This window comes from Pseudophryne corroboree, chromosome 9, assembly GCF_028390025.1.
Source record: "Pseudophryne corroboree isolate aPseCor3 chromosome 9, aPseCor3.hap2, whole genome shotgun sequence".
Taxonomy (NCBI): domain Eukaryota; kingdom Metazoa; phylum Chordata; class Amphibia; order Anura; family Myobatrachidae; genus Pseudophryne; species Pseudophryne corroboree.
The window spans coordinates 376,622,088-376,649,086 of record NC_086452.1 but is presented as its reverse complement, the minus strand read 5'-3'; the positions used below and the strand labels follow the sequence as shown (position 1 = coordinate 376,649,086).

Below are 26,999 nucleotides of genomic sequence, written 5' to 3'. Positions count from 1 at the left end.
GACAAGGCAGATATATGAACCTTGAGGGAGTCCAGACGAAGACCTAATTCTAAACCTTGTTGCAAAAAAGCCAAAAGCCTAGAAGTTCTAAACAAAGAGGCATCATAATTCTTAGCAGCACACCATGTGAAGTAAGAGTTCCAGACCCTGTAATAAATCTGTGCAGAAGCCGTTTTGTGGGCCTTCAACATAGTTTGAATAACCGCCTCAGAGAATCCCTTGTCCCTCAGGAGTGAAGCTTCAAGAGCCACGGCGTCAAAGCTAGTCTGGCCAGGTCCGGATAGACAAAAGGGCCCTGAACGAGGAGGTCTGGGCGTTGAGGAAGTAGAAGAGGACGCTCTATCGATAGACCCCACAGGTCTGAGAACCAATGCCGTCTGGGCCACACTGGAGCGACTAGAAGTAGTATTGCTCTTTCTTGCTTGAACTTCCGTAGTACCCTGGGCAGGAGTGACAATGGAGGGAACATGTATGGCAGCCGAAAGTTCCATAGAATTGCCAGTGCATCCACGAACGCTGCTTGAGGATCCCTTCTCCTTGATCCGAAGACCGGAACCTTGTAATTGTGTCGAGACGCCATCAGGTCTACATCTGGTAGGTCCCACTTGTTCAATAGGAGTTGAAAGACTTCTGGATGAAGACTCCACTCTCCGGCGTGAACGTCCTGACGACTGAGGAATCCGCTTCCCAGTTGAGGACTCCGGGAATGAACACTGCCAATATTGCTGGCAGATGGCGTTCCGCCCAACGGAGGATTTTTGATACTTCCAGCATTGCCATGCGGCTTCGTGTGCCACCTTGATGATTTATGTACGCCACCGTGGTGGCGTTGTCTGATTGTACTTGAACAGGCCTGTTCTGTACAAGAGGCAGGGCCAGTGTTAACGCACTGAACACTGCTCGCAATTCCAGAATGTTTATCGGGAGGAGAGATTCCTCCCTGGTCCACCGACACCGCGCCCCAACCCCGCAGACTGGCATCCGTTGTCAGGAGGACCCAGTTGGAGATCCAGAAGGGACAGCCCCTGCACAACTGTTGGTCTTGTAGCTACCAGCTCAGTAACAGACGAACCTCCGGAGTCGAGGAGATCATTTGAGACCTGGGGGGTCATTCAGAGTTGTTCGCTCGTTGCCAATTTTCGCAACGGAGCGATTAAGGCAAAAATGCGCATGCGCATGGTACGCAGTGCGCATGCGCTAAGTATTTTAGCACAAAACTTAGTAGATTTACTCACGTCCGAACGAAGAATTTTCATAGTTGAAGTGTTGAGTGTGATTGACAGGAAGTGGGTGTTTCTTGGCGGAAACTGACCGTTTTCTGGGTGTGCGGAAAAACGCGGGCGTTCCAGGATAAAACGCAGGAGTGTCTGGAGAAACGGGGGAGTGGCTGGCCGAACGCAGGGCGTGTTTGTGACGTCAAACCAGGAACGAAACGGGCTGAGCTGATCGCAGTGTAGGAGTAAGTCTCGAGCTACTCAGAAACTGCTAAGAATTATTTATTCGCAATTCTGCTACTCTTTCGTTCACAATTCTGCTATGCTAAGATACACTCCCAGAGGGCGCCGGCCTAGCGTGTGCAATGCTGCTAAAAGTAGCTAGCGAGCGAACAACTCGAAATGAGGGCCCTGATCTGATGAGGCAGGCCGTCCCACCTGGAAAAGATTAACCTCTGCAGAGGGCGGGAATGAAATTGAGCGTACTGTACCATGTCAAAAGCCGACACCATGAGGCCTAGCATCGCTGAGTGTATCGACACTCCTGGGCGAGAGAGGAAATATCTGATCCTGTCCTGAAGTTTCAGGACTTTCTCTGGAGACAAAAACAATCGTTGGTTGTGTGTGTCCAGTAGTGCCCCCAGGTGCACCATGCTCCGAGCAGTCGACCAGCGAGGACTTTTTCCAGTTGATGAGCCACCCGTGGGCTTGTAGGAATTGGACCGTCAGTTCCAGATGACAGAGGAGAACCTCTTGAAAAGCAAGTCGTCCAGATACGACAGGATCCCGATTCCCTGACGGTAAAGAAGAGCCGTCATCACTGCCATGACTTTGGTGAAGATCCGAGGGACTGTGGCCAATCCAAAAGGCAGTGCCTGGAATTGATAATGTAGGTTGCCAATAGCAAACCGCAGACATTGCTGATGCGACATGGCAATAGGTATGTGCAGGTAAGCAGAGCCGGCTGGCCTACCAGCACCTTGAGCGAGAAAGTGTAAAAGCGCCCCCCAACCCCTATGCGAGCGCCTCCAGGAAAAGTGGGCGTGGCCCCAGGAAAAGGGGGTGTGGCCTCGTAACTTCATATTATCAGACTATAACTATATTTTCACACCACCTCTACGCACACAATTAGCAGCCTTACACATAAAAGCCACAGTAGTGTTCCTTACACAATGTCTCCAGTATAGTGTCAGATACACACAATGTCTCCAGTATATTGTCAGATACACATAATGTGCAGTGCCAGACAGATATGATATGCCCTCCAGCAGTGCCAGATAGACATGACATGCCCCGCAGCCGCGCCAGCTACACATGACATGCCCCGCAGCCGTGCCAGCTACACATGACATGCCCCCCAGCAGTGCCAGCTACACATGATAGTGTTCACTTTTTAGGGCAGGGTGCTGATCACAGGGAGGGCACATTTTGAAGTTAGCAGGGCAAAATGATGTACATACTGTAATGCTTGGCGCTCCCCTACCTACACGGTAAAGCATGGACAGTGCGCGCGAAGGCGCGCTGCAAAAATTATGGGGCATTGCTTCGTGGGGAAGGTGCGTGCCCACATAATAGTGGCAATTCGCATTACACCACACAGTAGTGCAGCTAATACACATTGCGCCAGGCAGAGCACTGAGACACTTTGCGCCAGGCAGAGCACTGAGACACATTGTCTAGCGGGAACACTACATGATATGCCCCCCAGCAGTGCCAGCAACACGTGACATGCCCCCCAGCAGTGCCAGCAACACGTGACATGCCCCCCAGCAGTGCCAGATACACATGTCCCCACAGTGCCAGATACATAAATGCCCCCCAGCAGTGCCAGATACATAAATGTCTCCACAGTGCCAGATACATAAATGCCCCCACAGTGCAGATATGACTCCACAGTGCCAGATACAAAAATGCCCCCACAGTGCCAGATACACAAATGCCCCCACAGTGCCAGATACACAAATGCCCCCACAGTGCCAGATACAAATGCCCCCACAGTGCCAGATACACAAATGCCCCCACAGTGCCAGATACACAAATGCCCCCACAGAGCCAGATAGACAAATGCCCCCACAGAGCCAGATACAAAAATGCCCCCACACTGCCAGATACAAAAATGCCCCCACACTGCCAGATACAAAAATGCCCCCACACTGCCAGATATACCCCCACAGTGCCAGATAAATAAATTCCCCCACAGTGCAGATATGCCCCCACAGTGCCAGATACATAATTGCCCCCACAGTGCCAGATCCATAAATGCCCCCACAGTGCAGATGACCCCACAGTGCCAGATATGCCCCCACAGTGACAGATCCATAAATGCCCCCACAGTGCAGATGACCCCACAGTGCCAAATATGCCCCCACAGTGACAGATCCATAAATGCCCCCACAGTGCAGACGACCCCACAGTGACAGATCCATAAATGTCCCCACAGTACAGATGACCCCACAGTGCCAGATATGCCCCCACAATACCTGCGGCGCGGGAGGGGGGAGTGCTGCTGTCAGAGGGCACGGCCCGGGACTGGAGGACTCTTCCAACGGTGCTCTATGCGCGCTGCCCGGGAGGAGGGGGAGTGTGGCTGTCTGCATGCGTGGGACTGGACTGGTGGACTCTAACGGTGGTGTGCTCTATGAGCGCTGCGCCGGCATCTGATGTCAGACGCCGGCGCCGCACAGCGGGCATAGCGCGCACCACAGTTAAAGGCCGGGGAGAACTGCACAACAGGGTCGGCTCCAGGTACGAATATGGCGACGCCAGCGCGCAGCGCCCATAAAGGGTGGCGCCTTGCGCGGCCGCTCTATTCGAACATGCCTGGAGCCGGCCCTGCAGGTAAGCATCCTGTATGTCCAGGGATACCATACAGTCTTCGGGTTCTATGGCCAGCATTATGGAGTGCAGAGTTTCCATACGGAATTTGGATACTCTCACAAACTTGTTCAATGATTTGAGGTTGAGTATAAGCCGGAAGGACCCATTTGGCTTCGGAACTAGAAACAGGGTCAGTAGTATCCCCTACCTCTCTGAGACAGAGGTAACAGCACTACCACTCCTGTATCCAGGAGGGATTGTACAACCAAATGTAGAGCTTGCACTTTTAACGGATCCACAGGGATAACCGTTGTGCAAAACTGGCGAGGGGGATGTCTCTTGAAAGAGATTGCGTACCCATGAGAGACAACTTCACGCACCCAGGCGTCCGAAGTGGTCTTTAACCAGGTCTGGGCGAACTGCAAAAGTTGGACTCCCACCCTGGGGTCCCCCAGTGAAAGGCCCGCCCCGTCATGCAGCAGGCTTGACTTGTTTGGAAGCACGCTGACGGGCGGCCCAGGATTGTTTAGATTTAGCTTTAGTGGTTTTGGAAGCACAAGCCTGTCGTGGATACGCCTGACCCTTTGCTTCCCCTGGAGGTCGAAAGGAACGAAAAGGTGGTACTCTTAGCCTTCGGAGCAAAAGGATTGGTATTTGGAAGACACGCAGTCTTGGCAGTAGCCAAGCCAGTTACAATCTTGTTCAGATTCTCCCCAAACAGGATGTTTCCCTTAAAAGGGAGCACCTCCAAGGTCTTTTTGGAGTCCAGGTCCACCTACCTCAACCACATAATTCGACGAGCCAGGATAGACGTAGTAGATACCTTGGCCGCCTTTACACCTGCATCAGAGACGCCTCCTGAATATAGTGGGAGGCTGTGGTAACATAAGACAGATATTGTCTGTCAGTGTCATAAAAATCCTGAGGAATCTCATCCTCAATTGCCTGAACCCATGCTTCAATTCCTTTCGCAGCCCAGGAGGCTGCCATAGTGGGTCTATGTACCGCACCAGTAAGAGAGTAAATAGACTTCAGGCAACCCTCCACACGCTTATCCATCAGTTCCTTCAGTGAGGTGACAGTGGTGACAGGCAGAGTAGATGACACAACAAGACGGGCAACATGAGAGTCCACCGGCGGTGGAGTTTCCCACTTGTTACTCAACTCCACAGGGATAGGATAACGAGCTAGCATCTTTTTAGACAGGGAAAATTTATTTCCTGGCGACGACGAAGATTCCTGACGTACTGTATGTCAATTAAGTGGTCAGAATGTGGTAAGACTACCTTAGCAACCTTCTGACGTTTGAACTTATCAGGTTTCTTAGACGCAGTAGTAGGCTCAATGTCATCATCTATTTGAAGAATTAGCTTAATAGCCTCCACTAGGTCAGGAACATCAACCTGGGTTGTAGATTCCTCATCAGAAGCAACTGTATCAGTGTCTGAGGGATCAGTATATTCCCCATCCTCATCGGAAGAATTATCCGAAATATTAGTGGATTGAGAGGAAGAAATGGCCCTTTTAGATGACCCCTTGGCCCCAGAGGGGCATGGGGCAGACTTTTGTCTAACCAAGGATTGATTTAATTGTTGTAATTGGGTAGACAGAGTATCCGCCCAGAGCGGATTAACTACAGGGACAATTTGTGGCTGCAATGGCACTGGAGGTCCCACAGGGGGCGTAAAACGTGTCACAAGTGTACTCAGCATACTTGAGAACGCTGCTAAAGGTGGGTCCTAATTGGACACAGGTGCTGCAGGTTGACTGGGTGTATGGCAGTCAGCGCCTGAACCAGCAGCTTAACCTCCCCCCTCAGATAAATCCGTTGTGCCAGTACTGCAGGATGCAGAAGCGTCTGCGGATTTCCCACCCTGTGTGGCACACATTATAAGGAATGAAGCCTTAGGGCGTAACAGTACAATATAGCCAGACAAACACAATACCTGCAAAAAAAAAAAAAAACCTATGCATGTGACCGTAAACACAGGACACAAAACAGAGGTTTTAAGCGGTATGAGGTGACTGAAACACACAGTAAAAATACCAAATTGTATAATATGTATGTATGTATGTATGTATGTATGTATGTATGTCTCCCTTATCCAAAATGCTTGGGACCAGAGGTATTTTGGATATGGGATTTTTCCGTATTTTGGAATAATTGCATACCATAATGGGATATCATGGTGATGGGACCTAAATCTAAGCACAGAATGCATTTAGGTTTCATATACACCATATACACAGCCTGAAAGTAATTTTAGCCAATATTTTTAATAACTTTCTGCATTAAACAAAGTGTGTGTACATTCACACAATTCATTTATGTTTCATATACACCTAATACACACAGCCTGAAGGACATTTAATACAATATTTTTAATAACTTTGTGTATTAAACAAAGTTTGTGTAAATTGAGCCATCAAAAAACAAAGGTTTCACTATATCACTCTCAAAAGTCTGTATTTCGGAATATTCCGTATTTCGGAATATTTGGATATGGGATACTCAACATATATATATATATTTAGAAATGGGACCCGGACACACCTAGCCCCTCAGGGTACAGAATATAGTGATAGCAATATGTGATACAGGGGAATGGAATCCCACACAACAGCTACAGGCACACTCATTCACATGTACAATGCAGAAGTTTTTACATATAAACAATAAAACTATACTGGACTAGTAATTTACATACAAGAATGTATGAGTATAGATATAACAATGCACAGTAGATACTGGGGGGTATATTTACTAAGGTCCCGATTTTGGCCGAGTTTTTTTTTTTTTTTGTGTTTTTTTCAAAGAGTCATTTTCGGAAATTTACTAAACACAAATCTCGGCAGTGATGAGGGCATTCGTATTCATTTTAATGGCAGAGTTCACAAATACGAATTAATACAACATCGGTCAAACACGCCTGTTATTTTATAGAACTCGGTAATTTACTAAGAATTCGTATTCACAATCACTGTCGGCAATAGCCAAACCTTGCTGGTAAATGTTCGAATTCGTAAAAAAAAAGCAGTTTTCAAATAGACCTGCTTTTTGGATGCATATTCTGATAGGCATGCACGGATCAGTGAGATCCGTGCATGCTTATCTGTGGGAAGGGGTGTGAAAGTGTTTAAACTAAAAAAAAAAAAAAAAAATTGCGTGGGGTCACCCCTCCTAAGCATAACCAGTCTCGGCCTCTTTGAGCCGGTCTTGGTTGTAAAAATACAGGGGGAAAATTGCGTAGGGTCCCCCCATATTTAAACAACCAGTTTCGGGCTTTGCGTCCGGTCCTGGTTCAAAAAATACAGGGGACAAAAGACATAGGGGTCCCCCGTATTTTTTAAACCAGCACCGGGCTCCACTAGCCAGAGAGATAATGCCACAGCTGGAGGACACTTTTATATAGGTCCCTGCGGCCGTGGCATTACCCCCCCCCCCCCCCAACTAGTCACCCCTGGCCGGTGTACCCTGGAGGACATGTAGAATACTTAAGTGCTGATGAGACAGGCGGCTTTACAGAGGAGACAGAACCCTGCAGTCCCAGAGATCAGCCCAGCTAGTAGTGAAAGTAGAGCCAAAATCTCTGCCAGGGAGTAAGGGAAAGTGAGATGCAGCTCACAGGGGCACGAACACCAGCAGTAGATGGCGTCTGGAGCTGGGGGTTGGGGCTACAGGTCAGCGCCTTATCCCCTATGCTGGTCCTCACCACCGGGTACTGTGGAGCCTATATCAAACGGATTTTAGTAAATCTGACCTGTGCTCCCTGCCCTGGTGGATATAGTGGGGTCCTTGTGCAGTACAGTGTCCAAGCCAGCGGCGCGGTCCATCTCCTGGGACCGCGACCGATCCGCAATTAACTGGCGGGTCCCACCTGGGGGACCCTCTTACCTTCTCCCTGATGCGCAGCCACGCAATCCTGGAGAGTGTTAGCGGTGGTGTGCCTGATGACCGGTGCTACATCCCAGTCACCACAATTTACAAGGATAAGGAGAAACTACTCTAAGGCTAGATACACACTTTACGATATGCACCCGATATATAGTCCGATATATCATTCATAACTATATTGTTAACGATGGGTGCACCTGCGGGTCGTTAAAGTCCAATATCTTTAGTTTCAGTCTTGAAATCTAAAGATAATTGGACAAGACTGCATGCACCTGGATGTGGGTGCATGCTATCACTGAAGATATTGGTGCCGATATAGTCACATTTGACGATGTTGCATCTTATCTCAAGTGTGTACCCAGCCTAAGGGGTATATTCAATAACTGTCGGAAGCTGCCGTCTTGTCGGAAAGACGGCAGCTTCCGACAGTTTTAAGTCGGAAGGGGTTCCGACCTATTCATTAGTGCCCTGTTTATTCCGACAAGTCGGGAAACCCGACTTGTCGGAATGCATGCTGATCGGCGGCTTCAGCCGCCGATCACCATGCATTGTCGGAAACGGGGCCAAACCCGACAGGTTTTAGCCCCGTTTCCGACAATCTCAATCAGACTTTAAAAAAAGTCGGATTGAGATGAGGAGATTAGTGGTGCTACGGCAGCGGGGGAGCATTGATCGGCGGCCAGCGGGAGGAGCAGGCTGCGGGGGGACATGCCTGCGGCGGCGGGGGGAGGCGTTATAGGGAGAGAGGTGCCTGGCTGTCTCCCGGCCAGGCACCTCTCTTCCTGCAGCGCCTCCCCCCTGCCGCCGCAGACATGTTACCCCGCTGCTAGCCCCTCCCGCCGGCCGCCGATCAATGCTCAAACCCCCCCCCCCCCCCGCCGATGCACCTCTCTTCCTGCTGCCAGCTCCGCCTGCGGCTCCACATACATCCCCCACAGCCAGCCCCTCCCGCTCACGGCCGCCGCTCTCTGCTCCCCTGGCCACTGCTGTCAGCGCATCCGCAGCTGCTGACAGCAGCGGCCTGACAGGACGGCCAAATCAGACAGTCGGATTTGGCCGTCCATTGAATAAGGGTTGTCGGATCCATTCCGACAACTGCATGTCGGAATGGATTCGACTCCTATTGAATATACCCCTAAGACATCAGACTAGAACACTTGGAGCTCTGCTTTAAAGGCTGTTTCATTTAGTCAACAAGGCTTTTGAAGAGGTAAGAATGATAGTCCAGCCAATACTGATTGAGCTGAAAACAAAGCTAACAAGCAAGCAGAAGAAATTTTATCACACAATTGAACAAACATTCAAACGGATCTTGAGAAAACATTGGCAGTTACTGCTAAAAGTAGAACAAAAAAATTCTTCCATTAAAAATAAACATTGTTATAGTAGATTGGACAACCTTAAAAGCACTCTCGTACTACAAGGAAAAAAAAGGAAATAAAGCATGGCTTGATGAGAAAAAAAACACGTTTCTTCTACTGCAATCGTTGATTAGCTTTAAAACTACCAATCAGGTCACTGCAAAGCTCACAGTGAGATTCCGAACCAACAGCACAAGAATGGAACACAAAATAATAGAAAACAAGACCACTTGAGTGGTTTATATATTCGAATGTCTGTGCGGTCTTCAGTATATAGGACACATTGTCAGAAGTCTCAAAGTGAGGGTATCAGTAAACATAACATATATAAAGAATCAAATAGAAACACAAGTTTAGAGATGGACGCTAATGAATGTGCAGCCGTGTTCTAATGTGGTTGCCACACTGTGAAAGCCCTGAGACACCCACTTTAAATGCCTGTGGGCAGTGCAACTCCACCTGTGGCTTTTGAACACTCCACCATCGATGCACCATCACATGTATCACCGACACGTGCACCAACCTATGGCTGGTGAATTCCTCTGAACATGGCCACTGTGGCTGCGGATCTGCGTTTGGGACTGTAGCCACGTTCACCAACATGCCCCTGACATGCCCATGAGACGGCCTTTTGTTGCATTCACTTCAGGCCACCTCCCAGGGACACCAATGGTGTTGCGCCACCAGCTCTAATGCCAGCGACTCCATATGCAACAGCGTTCTCTGTGTCAGGAGAACGCATGCACCACAGGGGTGCAGTGGCAAATAATCGCTCAACTGCGCAAACATCAGAATGGTCACACCTATTCTCTTTAAAAAGCATTTAAAATATTGATTGCCATTAACATTTTGCCTAATCTTCAATATACTGGGTTGAGGACTGATTCCAATTTGTACGCACATGCCTGCGCAGCTGCGATTTTTCAGGCTATGGATTTGCTAATCACAGCAAGTGAAGCTGCCGTACAGAAAAGAAAAGAGATGCCCATCGGAGCCATTGCAAAGTCCTCAGCAACTGTGTACACATACGCAGCACCAACGCAATGACGAGGAACATCGCCTCCCCAAGTGAGTCTATGGCAACACCAACTGGCTGCGGCAGTAGTGACTCTCGTGCTATGCTGATCTACGTAGAAACACGGCTGTGACACACCTGAGTTTTTACTGCAACACCCCATTACCTCCTACAAACGGTCCTTTCCTGTCAATTCTCATTGCGAGAGGCATTGTAAAAGTACCTAGTGTGCGCAGAGTGAATGCAGCACTTGCTCAATCTACCAATAGTCGCTCAGCTGCTGTCATTGTGTACAAATCAGAATCAGGCCCTTAATGCATTATCTAACTCACATATGCGTCTTAGTTCCAGTTAACACTGGATGCTATATACCTGTAGCGCAGGATATTATGTTGCATATAGCGCTGATATTTATAAATAATAAACCAATCTAGATTTTACAATAATACAAAACTTGCAGACACTCCAGCAGAAAAGGCCTATTATTATTATCATCCATTATTTATACGGCGCCACAAGGGATGCACAGCGCCCAATTAACGAGTACATAAACAAGTAAAATAGGAAAACAGTGACTTACAGTTGAAGACAATATAGGACAAGTACAGGGTTTATAAATATAGCTACATCAGCAGACAACACTGACATAGGTATTAGAATGGCAGAAAACCGCGGGGTTTGGTGCTGTCGATGAAGGTTTAAGTAAGAGAAGGAAAAGTACATGAGAGCTTACATTCTAACGGTATAGACCTATTTATGTATGTAAGCATTAGATTTTCACCAACATCTTGCATACTAAGGGGGCTATCCAATTACCCCCAGTAAATTAGCGCGGGTAACTATCACTGAACCTGTGTGTTTTCAGGAGAAAATGATTTTTTTTTCAGGTGATGCTAATAAGATATTTTTTTCGGGCTATCAGGGAAACATCGGGAAAAATTGCAATGTTTCTTCGCAGTTAACTGGACACCCCCCTAAATCTTTACCATGCCCCCATAATTTATTGCCCACCTCACAAACAATTTGGTGGTCCTCCACTGTAAGCTTATAATCAGCACCAGTTCAGATTTCACAGCTTGGGAACTGAATACAGCAATTCCAAACTATGGGGGCTATTCAGACCAGAGAAGCACACTAATGACCGTGTTGCACAGCAGGTGGGGCGGATGTAACATGTGCAGAGAGAGTTATATTTGGGTAGATTATACGGTTTCTGTGCATGGTAAATATTGGCTGCTTTATTTTTACACTGCAATTTAGATTTCAGGTTGAACACACCCCACCCAAATATAACTCTCTCTGCACATGTTACATCTACCCCACCTGCAGTGCAACATGCTTTTGCCCATTAGTGTGATTTTTTGGTTTGCTAACAACCCTGAAAAAGGCCATATGGATGGAAATCTAGAAGGTAATGTGTAATCTCACTCGACAAGGGGTTTCCTTTAGTACAACACTCTTCTCATTACTTGTCCTCTGGCTGAAACTGGCATGGTCTTATTACTACAGGGAACGTAGCAAACTAAATCACATAGTTCCAAAGTATATAATAACACCTTTAATTGGTGGGGAATATCCACCTGCAATTCTTGCATTCTATCTACATTTGGGTGCTGTCTTTTCCTTTTCTCATGACTCGTAATACAGATGTGTTCTCATACATTATTGCTGCAGTCACGCCAAACAGCCCCTCTCGGCGCATTGGGTCCCGTGCGACTCTGCTAGCATTGGGCGTCTTTTTTCCAGAAACTTAGGTGGTCATTCAGAGTTGTTCGTTCGCTAGCAGATTTTAGCAGTCGTGCAAACACTAAGCCACCGCCCTCTGGGAGTGTATTTTAGGTTAGCAGAAGTGCGATCGAAAGGATCGCAGAGTGGCTACAAAAAAGAATTGTGCAGTTTTAGAGTAGCTCCAGACCTACTCAGCGCTTGCGATCACTTCAGACTATTCAGTTCCGGATTTGAGGTCACAAACACGCCCTACGTTCGCCCAGCCACGCCTGCGTTTTTCCTGGCACGCCTGCGTTTTTTCGAGCACTCCCTGAAAACGGTCAGTGGGCACCCAGAAACGCCCCTTTCCTGTCAATTACTCTGCGGCCAGCAGTGCGACTGACAAGCGTCGCTAGACCTTGTGTAAAAATACATCGCCCGTTGTGAAAGTACGTCGCGCGTGCGCAGTGCGCCACATAGGCATGCGCAGAAGTGCCGATTTTTCACTTAATCGCTGAGCTGCGAACATTTTTATCTAGCGATCAACTCTGAATGACCCCCTTAGTCTTATTCAATGCACCAGGATTAATCTGATTTGTGATACTTATACATCTGTGTGCGATTGAGTCTGAATCTGTATACAAAGTGATACAATGCAGCGGACGCGGCTTTTTCACACCAAGTGCCGTTGTGCTACGTATACAGACTCAGTCACACACAAGATGCACAAATTGCGCATTACATTCATGGTGGGTCCAAGTCACGTCACATTGCGACTAAGATGCATTATTGGATAAAAAGACATGAAAAAGATGACTCTCTTGCCAGGCATCACGCGTCACATGGGGTATTGAGGCTAATTGTAGGAGGACACAACTAGCCTCAATACTAATTTTTTTATAAATGTGGAACATTTGTAGAATTTTTTCTTATTGCACCTTTTTTGATTAATATTGATTAACCATGCTGACGTTTGGTACAGCCACTTCCCCGTAGGATTTGTGGGAGCAAAACGCATTTTACTCCTTTATCAAATAAGGGCCGAAGTAAGCTGGTCTCTCTGCGGTGTTCTAGTTCAGTACAGAATTACATAAAATAGAAGGGATTATATACTAAAGAAATTTCATTTTTTGCAGGATGTTCAGATATGGCCAGGAAAGCAGATTTTTCAACACAATTTTTTATTTTTACCACCAAAACAGCACTAAGGGCCGAATTCAGACCTGACCGCAAAAGCAAAATCTTTCTCTAATGGGCAAAACCATGTGCACTGCAAGGGGGTCAAATGTAACATGTGCAGAGAGAGTTATAGGCCCTACACACATGCCGATTTGTTTGAAAGATATGAACGATCTCGTTCATAAATGAACGTGAACTCGTTCATATCTTTCAGTGTGGAGGCTCCAGCGATGAACGATGCGCGGCCCCGCGCTCGTTCATCGCTGGTCCCCCGTCGGCTGTGCATGCAGGCCAATATGGACGATCTCGTCCATATTTGCCTGCACTTCAATGGAGCCGCGTGACGGGGGGAGTGAAGAAACTTCACTCCCCCCGTCACTGCCCCCCTGCCGCCGGGTCGCCCTTCGGCTGTATCTGCAGTCGGGCACCTCGGTGGCGGATCGGCATGTCTGTAGGGCCCTTTAGATTCAGGTGGGTAATTTTGTTTCTGTGCAGGGTAAATATTACCTGCTTAATTTTTACACTTTAATTTAGTTTTCAGTTTGAACACACCCCACCCAAATCTAACACTATCTGCACATGTTACATCTACCCAACCTGCACTGTACATGGTTTTGCCCATTAGAGAAAAAGTTTGTTGTTGCGATCAGGTCTGAATTAGGCCCTAAGGCTGGGTATACACTATGCTATATATCATTTGTACAGCAGACGAACGATACATCGTTAAATGCATGGGTGGGTGTGTACACCCAATGTTTGAACGATGTGGTTCACAGACATATCGGGTTCATAGGTGTGCGCAGGGGGGGTGCCTGGTGCGCACAGGCATCCCCTAATATCTGGCACCCCGATCTCACATGCCTGATGCAGCGATCGCCAAACAGGCTGATTACTGTCCCCTCTGCGCTGCACCCTGTCAGGACTGCATTACTGACCGGACGCTTGGGTTAATCAAGAGTGCCCTTGCAACCGGCTTTCAAACTCCTGCCTCCACTTCCATGTACAAAAACAGTGTGATGTGATGATGTCATGCTGCTCACACGTCCACCCGTCACACACCCACCTCTCTCCTTCTACACTATGCCAACGCCAGCCACTGATAAGGAGCAGCATGCAGCCAGCGTTCCTCTTAGGAAGACAAATTCAATACTGGCAGGTGGTCGGCAGCAGCATGGACACATCTCTCGTTTTTCCGGCAGCAGCAGTAACTAGTCTGCGACTGTCAGTGTCAGTGAGTGACTGACTTGTAAGTAAGCTGCTGCAGCTTGCAGGGGAAAGAGAGGAGGAGCCAGACCAGGCTGAGGAGAAGCAGTGTAATTGCAGTGAGTGTCATCAGGGGTGTTTGTTTGGTGCACACGACAACATCTGACAATGTATCTGCTTTATTAGGATTGGTACAAGGGTGGATATTTTATATTGCGTTGACCGTTAATAGATGGCGCTAGACATGCCCAAAAGGTGGTGCTAGACACACCCCTCCGATGGTGCACCCCCTAATAAAATGCGCTGCGCACGCCTATGATCGCGTTGGCCGTACAGCGCAGCAAATGCCGATATATCACTACTTCTGCCTGTGTGTACGGACGATTCCAAACCAACACTTGTGCTGTCTGTATCAGCCGATCTGTCGCTAGTGTGTAACCAGCCTAAGCTACAGTACCAAGGTGTTTTACTTTAAAAATTTCTTCCGTTATGGGCTAATTCAACCTGGTTTTTATTTACTTAAGATACCCATTTCCATGCTGCGTACAGTGTTCTACTCAGAAAATATTATCAGCCTTGTGCATTAAGCAGTAGACAGGTAGGGATAGAATAATACTTTGGAATAGTGAAGATGCTGATATAATCTATAAAAGACTTTGCAGATATTGTTCACATGCTGGCGGGACACAGATATAATGATGTCCAGCAATGCACACTGACACACAACACATGTCTGCACTCTCTGCGCCTGATTCTGATTTGGAAGTAAAGCAAACAAATAGCAAATTGCAGTGTAAAAATAAAGCTGTCTAACATTTGTGAGCTCGATGCAAAAGCAGCTAGTATTTACCCTGCACAGAAACAATATACCATCAATGTATTTGCTCCCCTTGCATTGCAATATGGTTTATTCCAGATACAAAGTTACTTGCTTATTTTGTTTTACTTACAAATCAGAATCAGGACTTTGTCTCCCCTCTCTGCAATGATCCCGCCATCCAAACCAGGTCCTGCCTTTTAAAGATGAGGGATGGATTACTAATGGGAGGGATCCCTGTGGCTGTCTGTCACAGTAACATTAGAGAAACACAACTCTGTCAATCTCTGATGGGAGAGAGATCTGTCCCTACACCTATCACGGTACCGTAAGCAAAGCGTGACTCTGACTTAAGGCTCAATCACAGAACTCCCTTCTCTAGGCAATGGAACGTTACTGGCTAAGCTCTGCATTGGTCACATGACTGCAATGCTAGTTAGGCTCTGTCTAGGACTTGCTCCTGGGGCACTCTATCGGATTGGTGTTTGCAGGTTTCAGTGGCACAGTCAGGTCGGACAATAAGACCGGAGCACTAGGACAGTGCCGTATGCCTATGAAATTGACACTGGGGACAAAAGTTGTGTATCCGGACCCAAAAATGGCACACAGTATGCATACATCAGTATCTAGGTTTTAGCGTCACATTACACCTGCAGTGTAGGCTGAATACAGTAAGGGTGTCTTCATGTAATCTCATCAGAATTAGCCTTGGAGGCATTCCCAGATACACCTTTTAGGAGACATATCTCTTGTGGGTACTTATGGGATGACTGTCAGCAGAATCTGGCGTACACGGATTAATTAAGTGTGTATCAATCTCTCCGGCTGAGCATACTCAATTCATCAGTGTTGTGACAAAATGATAACAAGTTACAGCTGTCTATTCAGATTACTTAATTTACTGCATTTTATACACATCACAGTTCATTTCCATTCCCACTTCTGCAGGAAAGAAGAATTAAAGCTACGTGCCGCAGCCAACTCACAGAGATTCAGGCAGCCTGTGGCCCTTGTGCTGCTTTAAGCTGACTTTCCAGAAAACAACAAGACATGCTGCAACAAAGTAATACATTTCTGATCCAACGGCATAAACAAACTTCCACGCTACTTATTCTGTATTTGCAGGGATGAGGACCTACCACAGGCTAATGGGGTCTATTCATGAAGCAGTGAAAAGATTGGAGAAGTGAGCCAGTGGAGAAGTTGCCCATGGCAACCAATCAGCATTGAAGTAACAGGCCATTATTAACCACATATGTTGCCCATGCCCAAAAAGCCAGAAGTGTTGGGGGGGTAGAATTACCAAACCATCTAAATGAGGACAAGTGGAGGTGTTTCCCACAGCAACCAATCAGACTCTAACTTTCATTTTATAGAATAGATTACATAAAAGATAGCTAGAATCTGAACACCTCTACTTACAGCAGCGTGCTACGTAACCTTGGCTTATTGAATACTACCCAGCTGCAACACTGTGCTAAGGCCACTACAAAGCACTCCTGATTTCTCTGGTAATACAGGTACACCGCCAGTTTCCGGCAATTTATGATCCTGCACCTTTTATAATCCGGACATACATTTTCCAACTCAGGTTAGATGGTGGCCACTTGGCGGCGCTGTGTGTGGTTTGCAGTCATTTGTATGTCAGTGCAAACTATACACAGTTATGGCTTCCAACAACAGTGCAAGTGTCTGCAGGGGTGTGATGCGAAACACGAGTCCATAATGATGCAGGAGAAGGTAGAAATGTGTACTACCATATTAGTATTACCCGACCTCTGTAAATCCGGCAAAACTGATAATCCAGCACAGTGCTGCAACAAAGAGTGCCGGAGAACTGGTGGCGTACCTGTATAAGCAAATGGTCTTATCTGCAAATCATCCCCAACTTCCCTTCCCTTCATACCTATTCTCCTCCCTTTTTTTCTCATGGCAAGCTAAAAAGCAAGTAAAGGGTAAGGGTGAATTTCAGTTCCCCTCTGTCTGCTCTGTTCAGTTCCTGGTTATTTCATAAACCTTGCCCTAACTAACACTGGGAGAGGACATCACACTTGATAGTCAGTAGGTAACTACTTTATAAAGTCTAGATAAAGCCATGACGATTTCTCAACATGTCCATTAGCTGAACAATGAAAGCAAAAGAGAGTTGAATTAATTTTGTTACATTAAAGAGTTAAAGCTCTCAATTTCACAAAATGGTCTGGTTAGTCGGACTTTCTGTTCATGTGATTACCAATCCAGTGTATTCTGAATTGTATGGTGTAGCTAGGATTATTTCATTTACCAGTTATTCCTTATCAGCAACCTCCACATACAACAGGTGACTGTCATAGAGCGCCACCTGGTGTTCAGTGATATGAAGGCCACAGTGATGTTTATCCACCATACAAAAATGGGGATCAAGGTGCATACACACTGGGGTATATTTACTAAGGTCCCGATTTTGACCGAGATGACGTTTTTTCTTCAAAGTGTCATTTCGGTAATTTACTAAACAAAAATCACGGCAGTGATGAGGGCATTCGTAATATTTTGGAAGTCCTAGGAAAAAATTACGAATCAATACACCATCGGTCAAATACGCCTGCAATTTGGTAGAAATCAGTAATTTACTAAAAAGTGCAAATCACAAACACTGCCGACAATAGCCAAACACTGCCGTGCTGAAATACAAATCGTGAAAAAGTGCTAAAAAAAAACAGACCTGCTTTTTTCCCCCGTGTTTGGATAGGCATGCACGGATCCATGAGATCCGTTCATGTTTTTCAGTGGGAAGGGGTGGGAAAGTGTTATTTTTTTTTTTTAAAAATGCGTGGGGTCCCACCTCCTAAGCCAAACCAGCCTCGGGCTCTTTGAGCCTGCCCTGGTTGCAAAAATATGGGGGGAAAAATGTCAGGGGTTCCCCCATATTTAAACAACCAGCACCGTGCTCTGCGCCTGGTCCTGGTTCCAAAAATACGGGGGACAAAAAGCGTAGGGGTCCCCCGTATTTCTGAAACCAGCACCGGGCTCCACTAGCCAGATACATAATGCCACAGCCGGGGGACACTTTTATATAGATCCCGGCGGCCCTGGCATTACATAACCAACTAGTCACCCCTGGCCGGGGTACCCTGGAGGAGTGGGGACCCCTTCAATCAAGGGGTCCCCCCCCTCCAGCCACCCAAGGGCCAGGGGTGAAGCCCGAGGCTGTCCCCCCCATCCAAGGGCTGCGGATGGGAGGCTGATAGCCTTTTTGACAAAAAATGAATATTGTTTTTAGTAGCAGTACTACAAGTCCCAGCAAGCCTCCCCCGCAAGCTGGTACTTGGAGAACCACAAGTACCAGCATGCGGTGGAAAACCGGGCCCGCTGGTACCTGTAGTACTACTACTAAAAAAATACCCCAATAAAAACATAAGACACACACCTTGAAAGTATAACTTTAATACATACATCCACACCTCCATATACACATACTTACCTATGTTCACACGAGGGTCGGTCCTCTTCTCCATGTAGAATCCATGGTGTACCTGTTGAAAAAATTATACTCACAAAATCCAGTGTAGATGGCTCCTCTTTTAATCCATTTGTAATACAGGTACTCGGCAAAAAAACAAAACGGACACCCGACCTCGCACTGAAAGGGGCCCCATGTTTTCACATGGGACCCCTTCCCCCGAATGCCAGGAACCCCCTCTGACTTATGTTAAAGACGGTTCCATCAGCCAATCAGGGAACGCCACGTTGTGGCATCCTCCTGATTGGCTGTGTGCTCCTGTACTGTATGACAGGCAGCACACGGCAGTGTTACAATGTAGCGCCTATGCGCTCCATTGTAACCAATGGTGGGAACTTTGTGGTTAGCGGTGAGGTTACTTTCGGTCAACCGCTGACCACAAAGTTCCCACCATTGGTTACAATGGAGCGCATAGGCGCTACATTGTAACACTGCCGTGTGCTGCCTGTCATACAGTACAGGAGCACACAGCCAATCAGGAGGGTGCCACAATGTGGCGCTCCCTGATTGGCTGATGGAACCGTCTTAGACATAAGTCAGAGGGGGTTTCTGGCATTCGGGGAAAGGGGTCCCATGTGAAAACATGGGGCCCCTTTCAGTGCGAGGTCGGGTGTCAGTTTTGTTTATTTGCCAAGTACCTGGATTACAAATGGATTAAGAGGACCGATCTACACTGGATTTTGTGAGTATAATTTTTTCAACAGGTACACCATGGATTCTACATGGAGAAGAGGACCGACCCTCGTGTGAACATAGGTAAGTATGTGTATATGGAGGTGTGGATGTATGTATTAAAGTTATACTTTCAAGGTGTGTGTCTTATGTTTTTATTGGGGTATTTTTTTAGTAGTAGTACTACAGGTACCAGCGGGCCCGGTTTTCCACCGCATGCTGGTACTTGTGGTTCTCCAAGTACCAGCTTGCGGGGGAGGCTTGCTGGGACTTGTAGTACTGCTACTAAAAATAAGAATTTACTTACCGATAATTCTATTTCTCGGAGTCCGTAGTGGATGCTGGGGTTCCTGAAAGGACCATGGGGAATAGCGGCTCCGCAGGAGACAGGGCACAAAAAGTAAAGCTTTAGGATCAGGTGGTGTGCACTGGCTCCTCCCCCTATGACCCTCCTCCAAGCCTCAGTTAGGATACTGTGCCCGGACGAGCGTACACAATAAGGAAGGATTTTGAATCCCGGGTAAGACTCATACCAGCCACACCAATCACACTGTACAACCTGTGATCTGAACCCAGTTAACAGTATGATAACAGCGGAGCCTCTGAAAAGATGGCTCACAACAATAATAACCCGATTTTTGTAACTATGTACAAGTATTGCAGATAATCCGCACTTGGAATGGGCGCCCAGCATCCACTACGGACTCCGAGAAATAGAATTATCGGTAAGTAAATTCTTATTTTCTCTATCGTCCTAGTGGATGCTGGGGTTCCTGAAAGGACCATGGGGATTATACCAAAGCTCCCAAACGGGCGGGAGAGTGCGGATGACTCTGCAGCACCGAATGAGAGAACTCCAGGTCCTCCTTAGCCAGGGTATCAAATTTGTAGGATTTTACAAACGTGTTTGCCCCTGACTAAATAGCCGCTCGGCAAAGTTGTAAAGCCGAGACCCCTCGGGCAGCCGCCCAAGATGAGCCCACCTTCCTTGTGGAATGGGCATTTACATATTTTGGCTGTGGCAGGCCTGCCACAAAATGTGCAAGCTGAATTGTATTACACATCCAACTAGCAATAGTCTGCTTAGAAGCAAGAGCACCCAGTTTGTTGGGTGCATACAGGATAACAGCAAGTCAGTTTTCCTGACTCCAGCCGTCCTGGAACCTATATTTTCAGGGCCCTGACAACATCTAGCAACTTGGAGTCCTCCAAGTCCCTAGTAGGTGCAAGGCACCACAATAAGCTGGTTCAGGTGAAACACTGACACCACCTTAGGGAGAGAACTGGGGACGAGTCCGCAGCTCTGCCCTGTCCAAATGGACAAACAGATATGGGCTTTTTTGAGAAAAAAACCACCAATTTGACACTCGCCTGGTCCAGGCCAGGTCCAAGAGCATGATCACTTTTCATGTGAGATGCTTCAAATCCACAGATTTGACTGGTTTTAAACCAATGTGATTTGAGGAATCCCAGAACTACGTTGAGATCCCACAGTGCCACTGGAGGCACAAAAGGGGGTTGTATATGCAATACTCCCTTGACAAACTTCTGGACTTCAGGAACTGAAGCCAATTCTTTCTGGAAGAAAAATCGACAGGGCCGAAATTTGAACCTTAATGGACCCCAATTTGAGGCCCATAGACACTCCTGTTTGCAGGAAATGCAGGAATCGACCGAGTTGAAATTTCTTCGTGGGGCCTTTCTGGCCTCGCACCACGCAACATATTTTTTCCACATGTGGTGATAATGTTGTGCGGTCACTTCCTTTCTGGCTTTGACCAGGGTAGGAATGACCTCTTCCGGAATGCCTTTTTCCCTTAGGATCCGGCGTTACACCGCCATGCCGTCAAACGCAGCTGCGGTAAGTCTTGGAACAGACATGGTACTTGCTGAAACAAGTCCCTTCTTAGCGGCAGAGGCCATAAGTCCTCTGTGAGCATCTCTTGAAGTTCCGGGTACCAAGTCCTTCTTGGCCAATCCGGAGCCATGAGTATAGTTCTTACTCCTCTACGTCTTATAATTCTCAGTACCTTAGGTATGATAAGCAGAGGATGGAACACATACACCGACTGGTACACCCACGGTGTTACCAGAACGTCCACAGCTATTGCCTGAGGGTCTCTTAACCTGGCGCAATACCTGTCCCGTTTTTTGTTCAGACGGGACGCCATCATGTCCACCTTTGGTATTTCCCAACGGTTTACAATCATGTGGAAAACTTCCCGATGAAGTTTCCACTCTGCCGGGTGGAGGTCGTGCCTGCTGAGGAAGTCTGCTTCCCAGTTTCCATTCCCGGAATGAAACACTGCTGACAGTGCTATCACATGATTTTCCGCCCAGCGAAAAGTCCTTGCAGTTTTTGCCATTGCCCTCCTGCTTCTTGTGCCGCCCTGTCTATTTACGTGGGCGACTGCCGTGATGTTTTTCCCACTGGATCAATACCGGCTGACCTTGAAGCAGAGGTCTTGCTAAGCTTAGAGCATTATAAATTTAGCCTTAGCTCCAGTATATTTATGTGGAGAAAAATCTCCAGACTTGATCACACTCCCTGGAAATTTTTTTTTTTTTTTTTTCTTGTGTGACTGCTCCCCAGCCTCTCGGGCTGGCCTCCGTGGTCACCAGCATCCAATCCTGAATGCCGAATCTGCGGCCCTCTAGAAGATGAGCACTCTGTAACCACCACAGGAGAGACACCCTTGTCCTTGGATATAGGGTTATCCGCTGATGCATCTGAAGATGCGATCCGGACCATTTGTCCAGCAGATCCCACTGAAAAGTTCTTGCGTGAAATCTGCCGAATGGAATTGCTTCGTAGGAAGTCACCATTTTTACCAGGACCCTTGTGCAATGATGCACTGATTTTAGGAGGTTCCTGACTAGCTCGGATAACTCCCTGGCTTTCTCCTCCGGGAGAAAAACCTTTTTCTGGACTGTGTCCAGAATCATCCCTAAGCACAGGAGACTTGTCGTCGGGATCAGCTGCGATTTTGGAATATTTAGAATCCACCCGTGCTGTTGTAGCAGTATCCGAGATAGTGCTACTCCGACCTCCAACTGTTCCCTGGACTTTGCCCTTATCAGGAGATCGTCCAAGTAAGGGATAATTAAGACGCCTTTTCTTCGAAGAAGAATCATCATTTCGGCCATTACCTTGGTAAAGACCCGGGGTGCCGTGGACAATCCAAACGGCAGCGTCTGAAACTGATAGTGACAGTTCTGTACCACGAACCTGAGGTACCCTTAGTGAGAAGGGCAAATTTGGGACATGGAGGTAAGCATCCCTGATGTCTCGGGACACCATATAGTCCCCTTCTTCCTGGTTCGTTATCACTGCTCTGAGTGACTCCATCTTGATTTGAACCTTTGTAAGTGTTCAAATTTTTTTAGATTTAGAATAGGTCTCACCTAGCCTTCTGGCTTCAGTACCACAATATAGTGTGGAATAATACCCCTTTTCTTGTTGTAGGAGGGGTAATTTAATTATCACCTGCTGGGAATACAGCTTGTGAATTGTTTCCCATACTGCCTCCTTGTCGGAGGGAGACCTTGGTAAAGCAGACTTCAGGAGCCTGCGAAGGGGAAACGTCTCGACATTCCAATCTGTACCCCTGGGATACTACTTGTAGGATCCAGGGGTCCTGTACGGTCTCAGCGTCATGCTGAGAGCTTGTCAGAAGCGGTGCTTCTGTTCCTGGGAATGGGCTGCCTGCTGCAGTCTTCTTCCCTTTCCTCTATCCCTGGGCAGATATGACTCTTATAGGGACGAAAGGACTGAGGCTGAAAAGACGGTGTCTTTTTCTGCAGAGATGTGACTTAGGGTAAAAACGGTGGATTTTCCAGCAGTTGCCGTGGCCACCAGGTCCGATGGACCGACCCCAAATAACTCCTCTTCCTTTATACGGCAATACACCTTTGTGCCGTTTGGAATCTTAAATGCTCTATAGTCAATAAAATACTGTCCCTGTCAAGGGTATCAATATTTTTAGTCAGGGAATCCGACCAAGCCACCCCAGCTCTGCACATCCAGGCTGAGGCGATCGCTGGTCGCAGTATAACACCAGTATGTGTGTATATACTTTTTATGATATTTTCCAGCCTCCTGTCAGCTGGCTCCTTGAGGACGGCCCTATCTATAGACGGTACCGCCACTTGTTTTGATAAGCGTGTGAGCGCCATATCCACCCTAAGGGGTGTTTCCCAACGCGCCCTAACTTCTGGCGGGAAAGGGTATACCGCCAATAATTTTCTATCGGGGGGAACCCACGCATCATCACACACTTCATTTAATTTATCTGATTCAGGAAAAACTACGGTAGTTTTTTCACATCCCACATAATACCCTCCTTTGTGGTACTTGTAGTATCAGAAATATGTAACACCTCCTTCATTGCCCTTAACGTGTGGCCCTAATAAGGAATACGTTTGTTTATTCACCGTCGACACTGGATTCAGTGTCCGTGTCTGTGTCTGTGTCGACCGACTAAAGTAAACGGGCGTTTTTAAAACTCCTGACGGTGTTTTTGAGACGTCTGGACCGGTACTAATTGTTTGTCGGCCGTCTCATGTCGTCAACCGACCTTGCAGCGTGTTGACATTATCACGTAATTCCCTAAATAAGCCATCCATTCCGGTGTCGACTCCCTAGAGAGTGACATCACCATTACAGGCAATTGCTCCGCCTCCTCACCAACATCGTCCTCATACATGTCGACACACACGTACCGACACACAGCACACACACAGGGAATGCTCTGATAGAGGACAGGACCCACTAGCCCTTTGGAGAGACAGAGGGAGAGTTTGCCAGCACACACCAAAAACGCTATAATTATATAGGGACAACCTTATATAAGTGTTTTCCCTTATAGCATCTTTTTTATATATTTCTAACGCCAAATTAGTGCCCCCCCTCTCTGTTTTAACCCTGTTTCTGTAGTGCAGTGCAGGGGAGAGCCTGGGAGCCTTCCCTCCAGCCTTTCTGTGAGGGAAAATGGCGCTGTGTGCTGAGGAGATAGGCCCCGCCCCTTTTTCGGCGGCCTCGTCTCCCGCTCTTTAACGGATTCTGGCAGGGGTTAAATATCTCCATATAGCCCCCGGAGGCTATATGTGAGGTATTTTTTTGCCAAAAATAGGTTTACATTTGCCTCCCAGGGCGCCCCCCTCCCAGCGCCCTGCACCCTCAGTGACTGCCGTGTGAAGTGTGCTGAGAGGAAATGGCGCACAGCTGCAGTGCTGTGCGCTACCTTAAGAAGACTGAGGAGTCTTCTGCCGCCGATTCTGGACCTCTTCTCGTTTCAGCATCTGCAAGGGGGCCGGTGGCGAGGCTCCGGTGACCATCCAGGCTGTACCTGTGATCGTCCCTCTGGAGCTAATGTCCAGTAGCCAAAGAAGCCAATCCATCCTGCACGCAGGCGAGTTCACTTCTTCTCCCCTAAGTCCCTCGTTGCAGTGATCCTGTTGCCAGCAGGACTCACTGTAAAATAAAAAACCTAAGCTAAACTTTTCTAAGCAGCTCTTTAGGAGAGCCACCTAGATTGCACCCTTCTCGGCCGGGCACAAAAATCTAACTGAGGCTTGGAGGAGGGTCATAGGGGGAGGAGCCAGTGCACACCACCTGATCCTAAAGCTTTACTTTTTGTGCCCTGTCTCCTGCGGAGCCGCTATTCCCCATGGTCCTTTCAGGAACCCCAGCATCCACTAGGACGATAGAGAAAACAATATTAATTTTTTGTCAAAAAGGCTATCAGCCTCCCATCCGCAGCCCTTGGATGGGGGGGGGGGGGGGGACAGCCTCGGGCTTCACCCCTGGCCCTTGGGTGGCTGGAGGGGGGGGACCCCTTGATTGAAGGGGTCCCCACTCCTCCAGGGTACCCCGGCCAGGGGTGACTAGTTGGTTATGTAATGCCAGGGCCGCCGGGACCTATATAAAAGTGTCCCCCGGCTGTGGCATTATGTATCTGGCTAGTGGAGCCCGGTGCTGGTTTCAGAAATACGGGGGACCCCTACGCTTTTTGTCCCCCGTATTTTTGGAACCAGGACCAGGCGCAGAGCCCGGTGCTGGTTGTTTAAATATGGGGGAACCCCTGACATTTTTTCCCCCATATTTTTGCAACCAGGACCGGCTCAAAGAGCCCGAGGCTGGTTTGGCTTAGGAGGGGGGACCCCACGCAATTTTTTTTTTTAATTTAACACTGATTTCATTTTTTACAAAGGTGCACAATGAAGCCCAGCACGGATCTCTCAGATCCGGCCGAGATTCATTGTATTAAAGTCGGCAGTGTTTTACAAGTCACTCACGTAAAACACTGCCTAAAAAAACGAATGACATTGACATCGGTAAATCCGAAAATGCAGAATACGACAGCTTAGTAAATTAGTCGTAATAAATTCAAAAAGTTGCAACTTTACACTTTCGATGTCATTCGTGATTGAACTTTGACCTCAAACGGGAAAATAAAAATTTTAGTAAATATACCCCACGTTGAGATGTTGATTTCGCGATTTTCCCTGAACTACCACCGAGCCCAGAAGCACCCATCTTGACTATCTGTACATTCGATTTTGGCTAAGTGCCAATTCTGACTATACTTTGTACTAGATTGTACACTATATAGTCAAGATTGTTTGCCTGTACAGCCTATCTTTCCTTGCAATACCGACCCCACGGGAGTGTGCGTCTGTAACGCATCGGTATCACAAGCTGCCTAACACAATGCGATTTGCACTAACTTTCCTTGCGATTTTAACTATATAGTCAAAATCGCAAGGATAAGTCTCACCGTGTATGCACGCCTTTAGGATTCCAATATATGTAAATTGTGCAATGCCTACAGACACATAAATATCTATACCAAAGTAATACAGACCGACAATTCGTGAACTCACCTGTCAAAGGCACTGAACTCTAGAGTGAGGCGTGACGGAAGACCAGGAGGATCGCCTGATAAAAGAATACACCAAAAAAATATTAAGCGTACTGTAAATCACTTTTCATTCATCTATGCTGTATATTTTAAAGCCTGCAATTAAGTTGAGCACTACTTTTGAAGATGGTCTTTGGTTCTTCCCACTTTTATGAATTTGCCGCTGAGGCGGATGTCTCGAGAACTGAATAAAATGCTTTACAGAGGAGCTTGTACTAGTCCCACAATACCAGTATTCCCCTAAGTGTCTCGTGGATGCCCTGTTTTAGATTCAGGTGAAGGAGCTGGGTACTGCTATACAGTGGATCCTACCACCAGGAGGCAAGCCTAGATGTCCACAAGAGGGAATTCCATTGCGATTTACATTTGATACATAGCGACCGTAGCCTTTCATAGGACTATTTCTGGGTCCACAATCAAGTGCTAAGAGGTCATCTATCTACATCACCAGTTGGTAGTCATCACCATTGCTATCTTGCTGGTTCCCAGGACTGTGGCCAGTCTCCATGGACACAATTTGCAGGTAAATCCCTGCTCACGCTTATTCAGTAGCAATATTTTTACACAGTGCTAATGTTTGCCCATTTTCTGTCTCTTATATATTTAATGATATGTTGCAAAAATGATATATATATATATATATATATATATATATATATATATATATATATATAGTGTCCAAATAAATGTAACA

General features: G+C 47.2%; 1 protein-coding gene across 5 annotated transcripts in view; it reads right to left on the bottom strand.

The window, feature by feature from the left end:
* Positions 1–26,999, bottom strand: part of ATG7 (autophagy related 7) — a 617,483-nt gene that overhangs the window by 569,450 nt on the left and 21,034 nt on the right. For all 5 annotated transcript variants that reach the window (XM_063940758.1, XM_063940756.1, XM_063940759.1 and 2 more), the window contains exon 3: positions 26,268–26,322. In XM_063940758.1, coding sequence (XP_063796828.1) covers positions 26,268–26,322 — 55 coding nt within the window. The remainder of the gene's footprint in view (positions 1–26,267; positions 26,323–26,999) is intronic.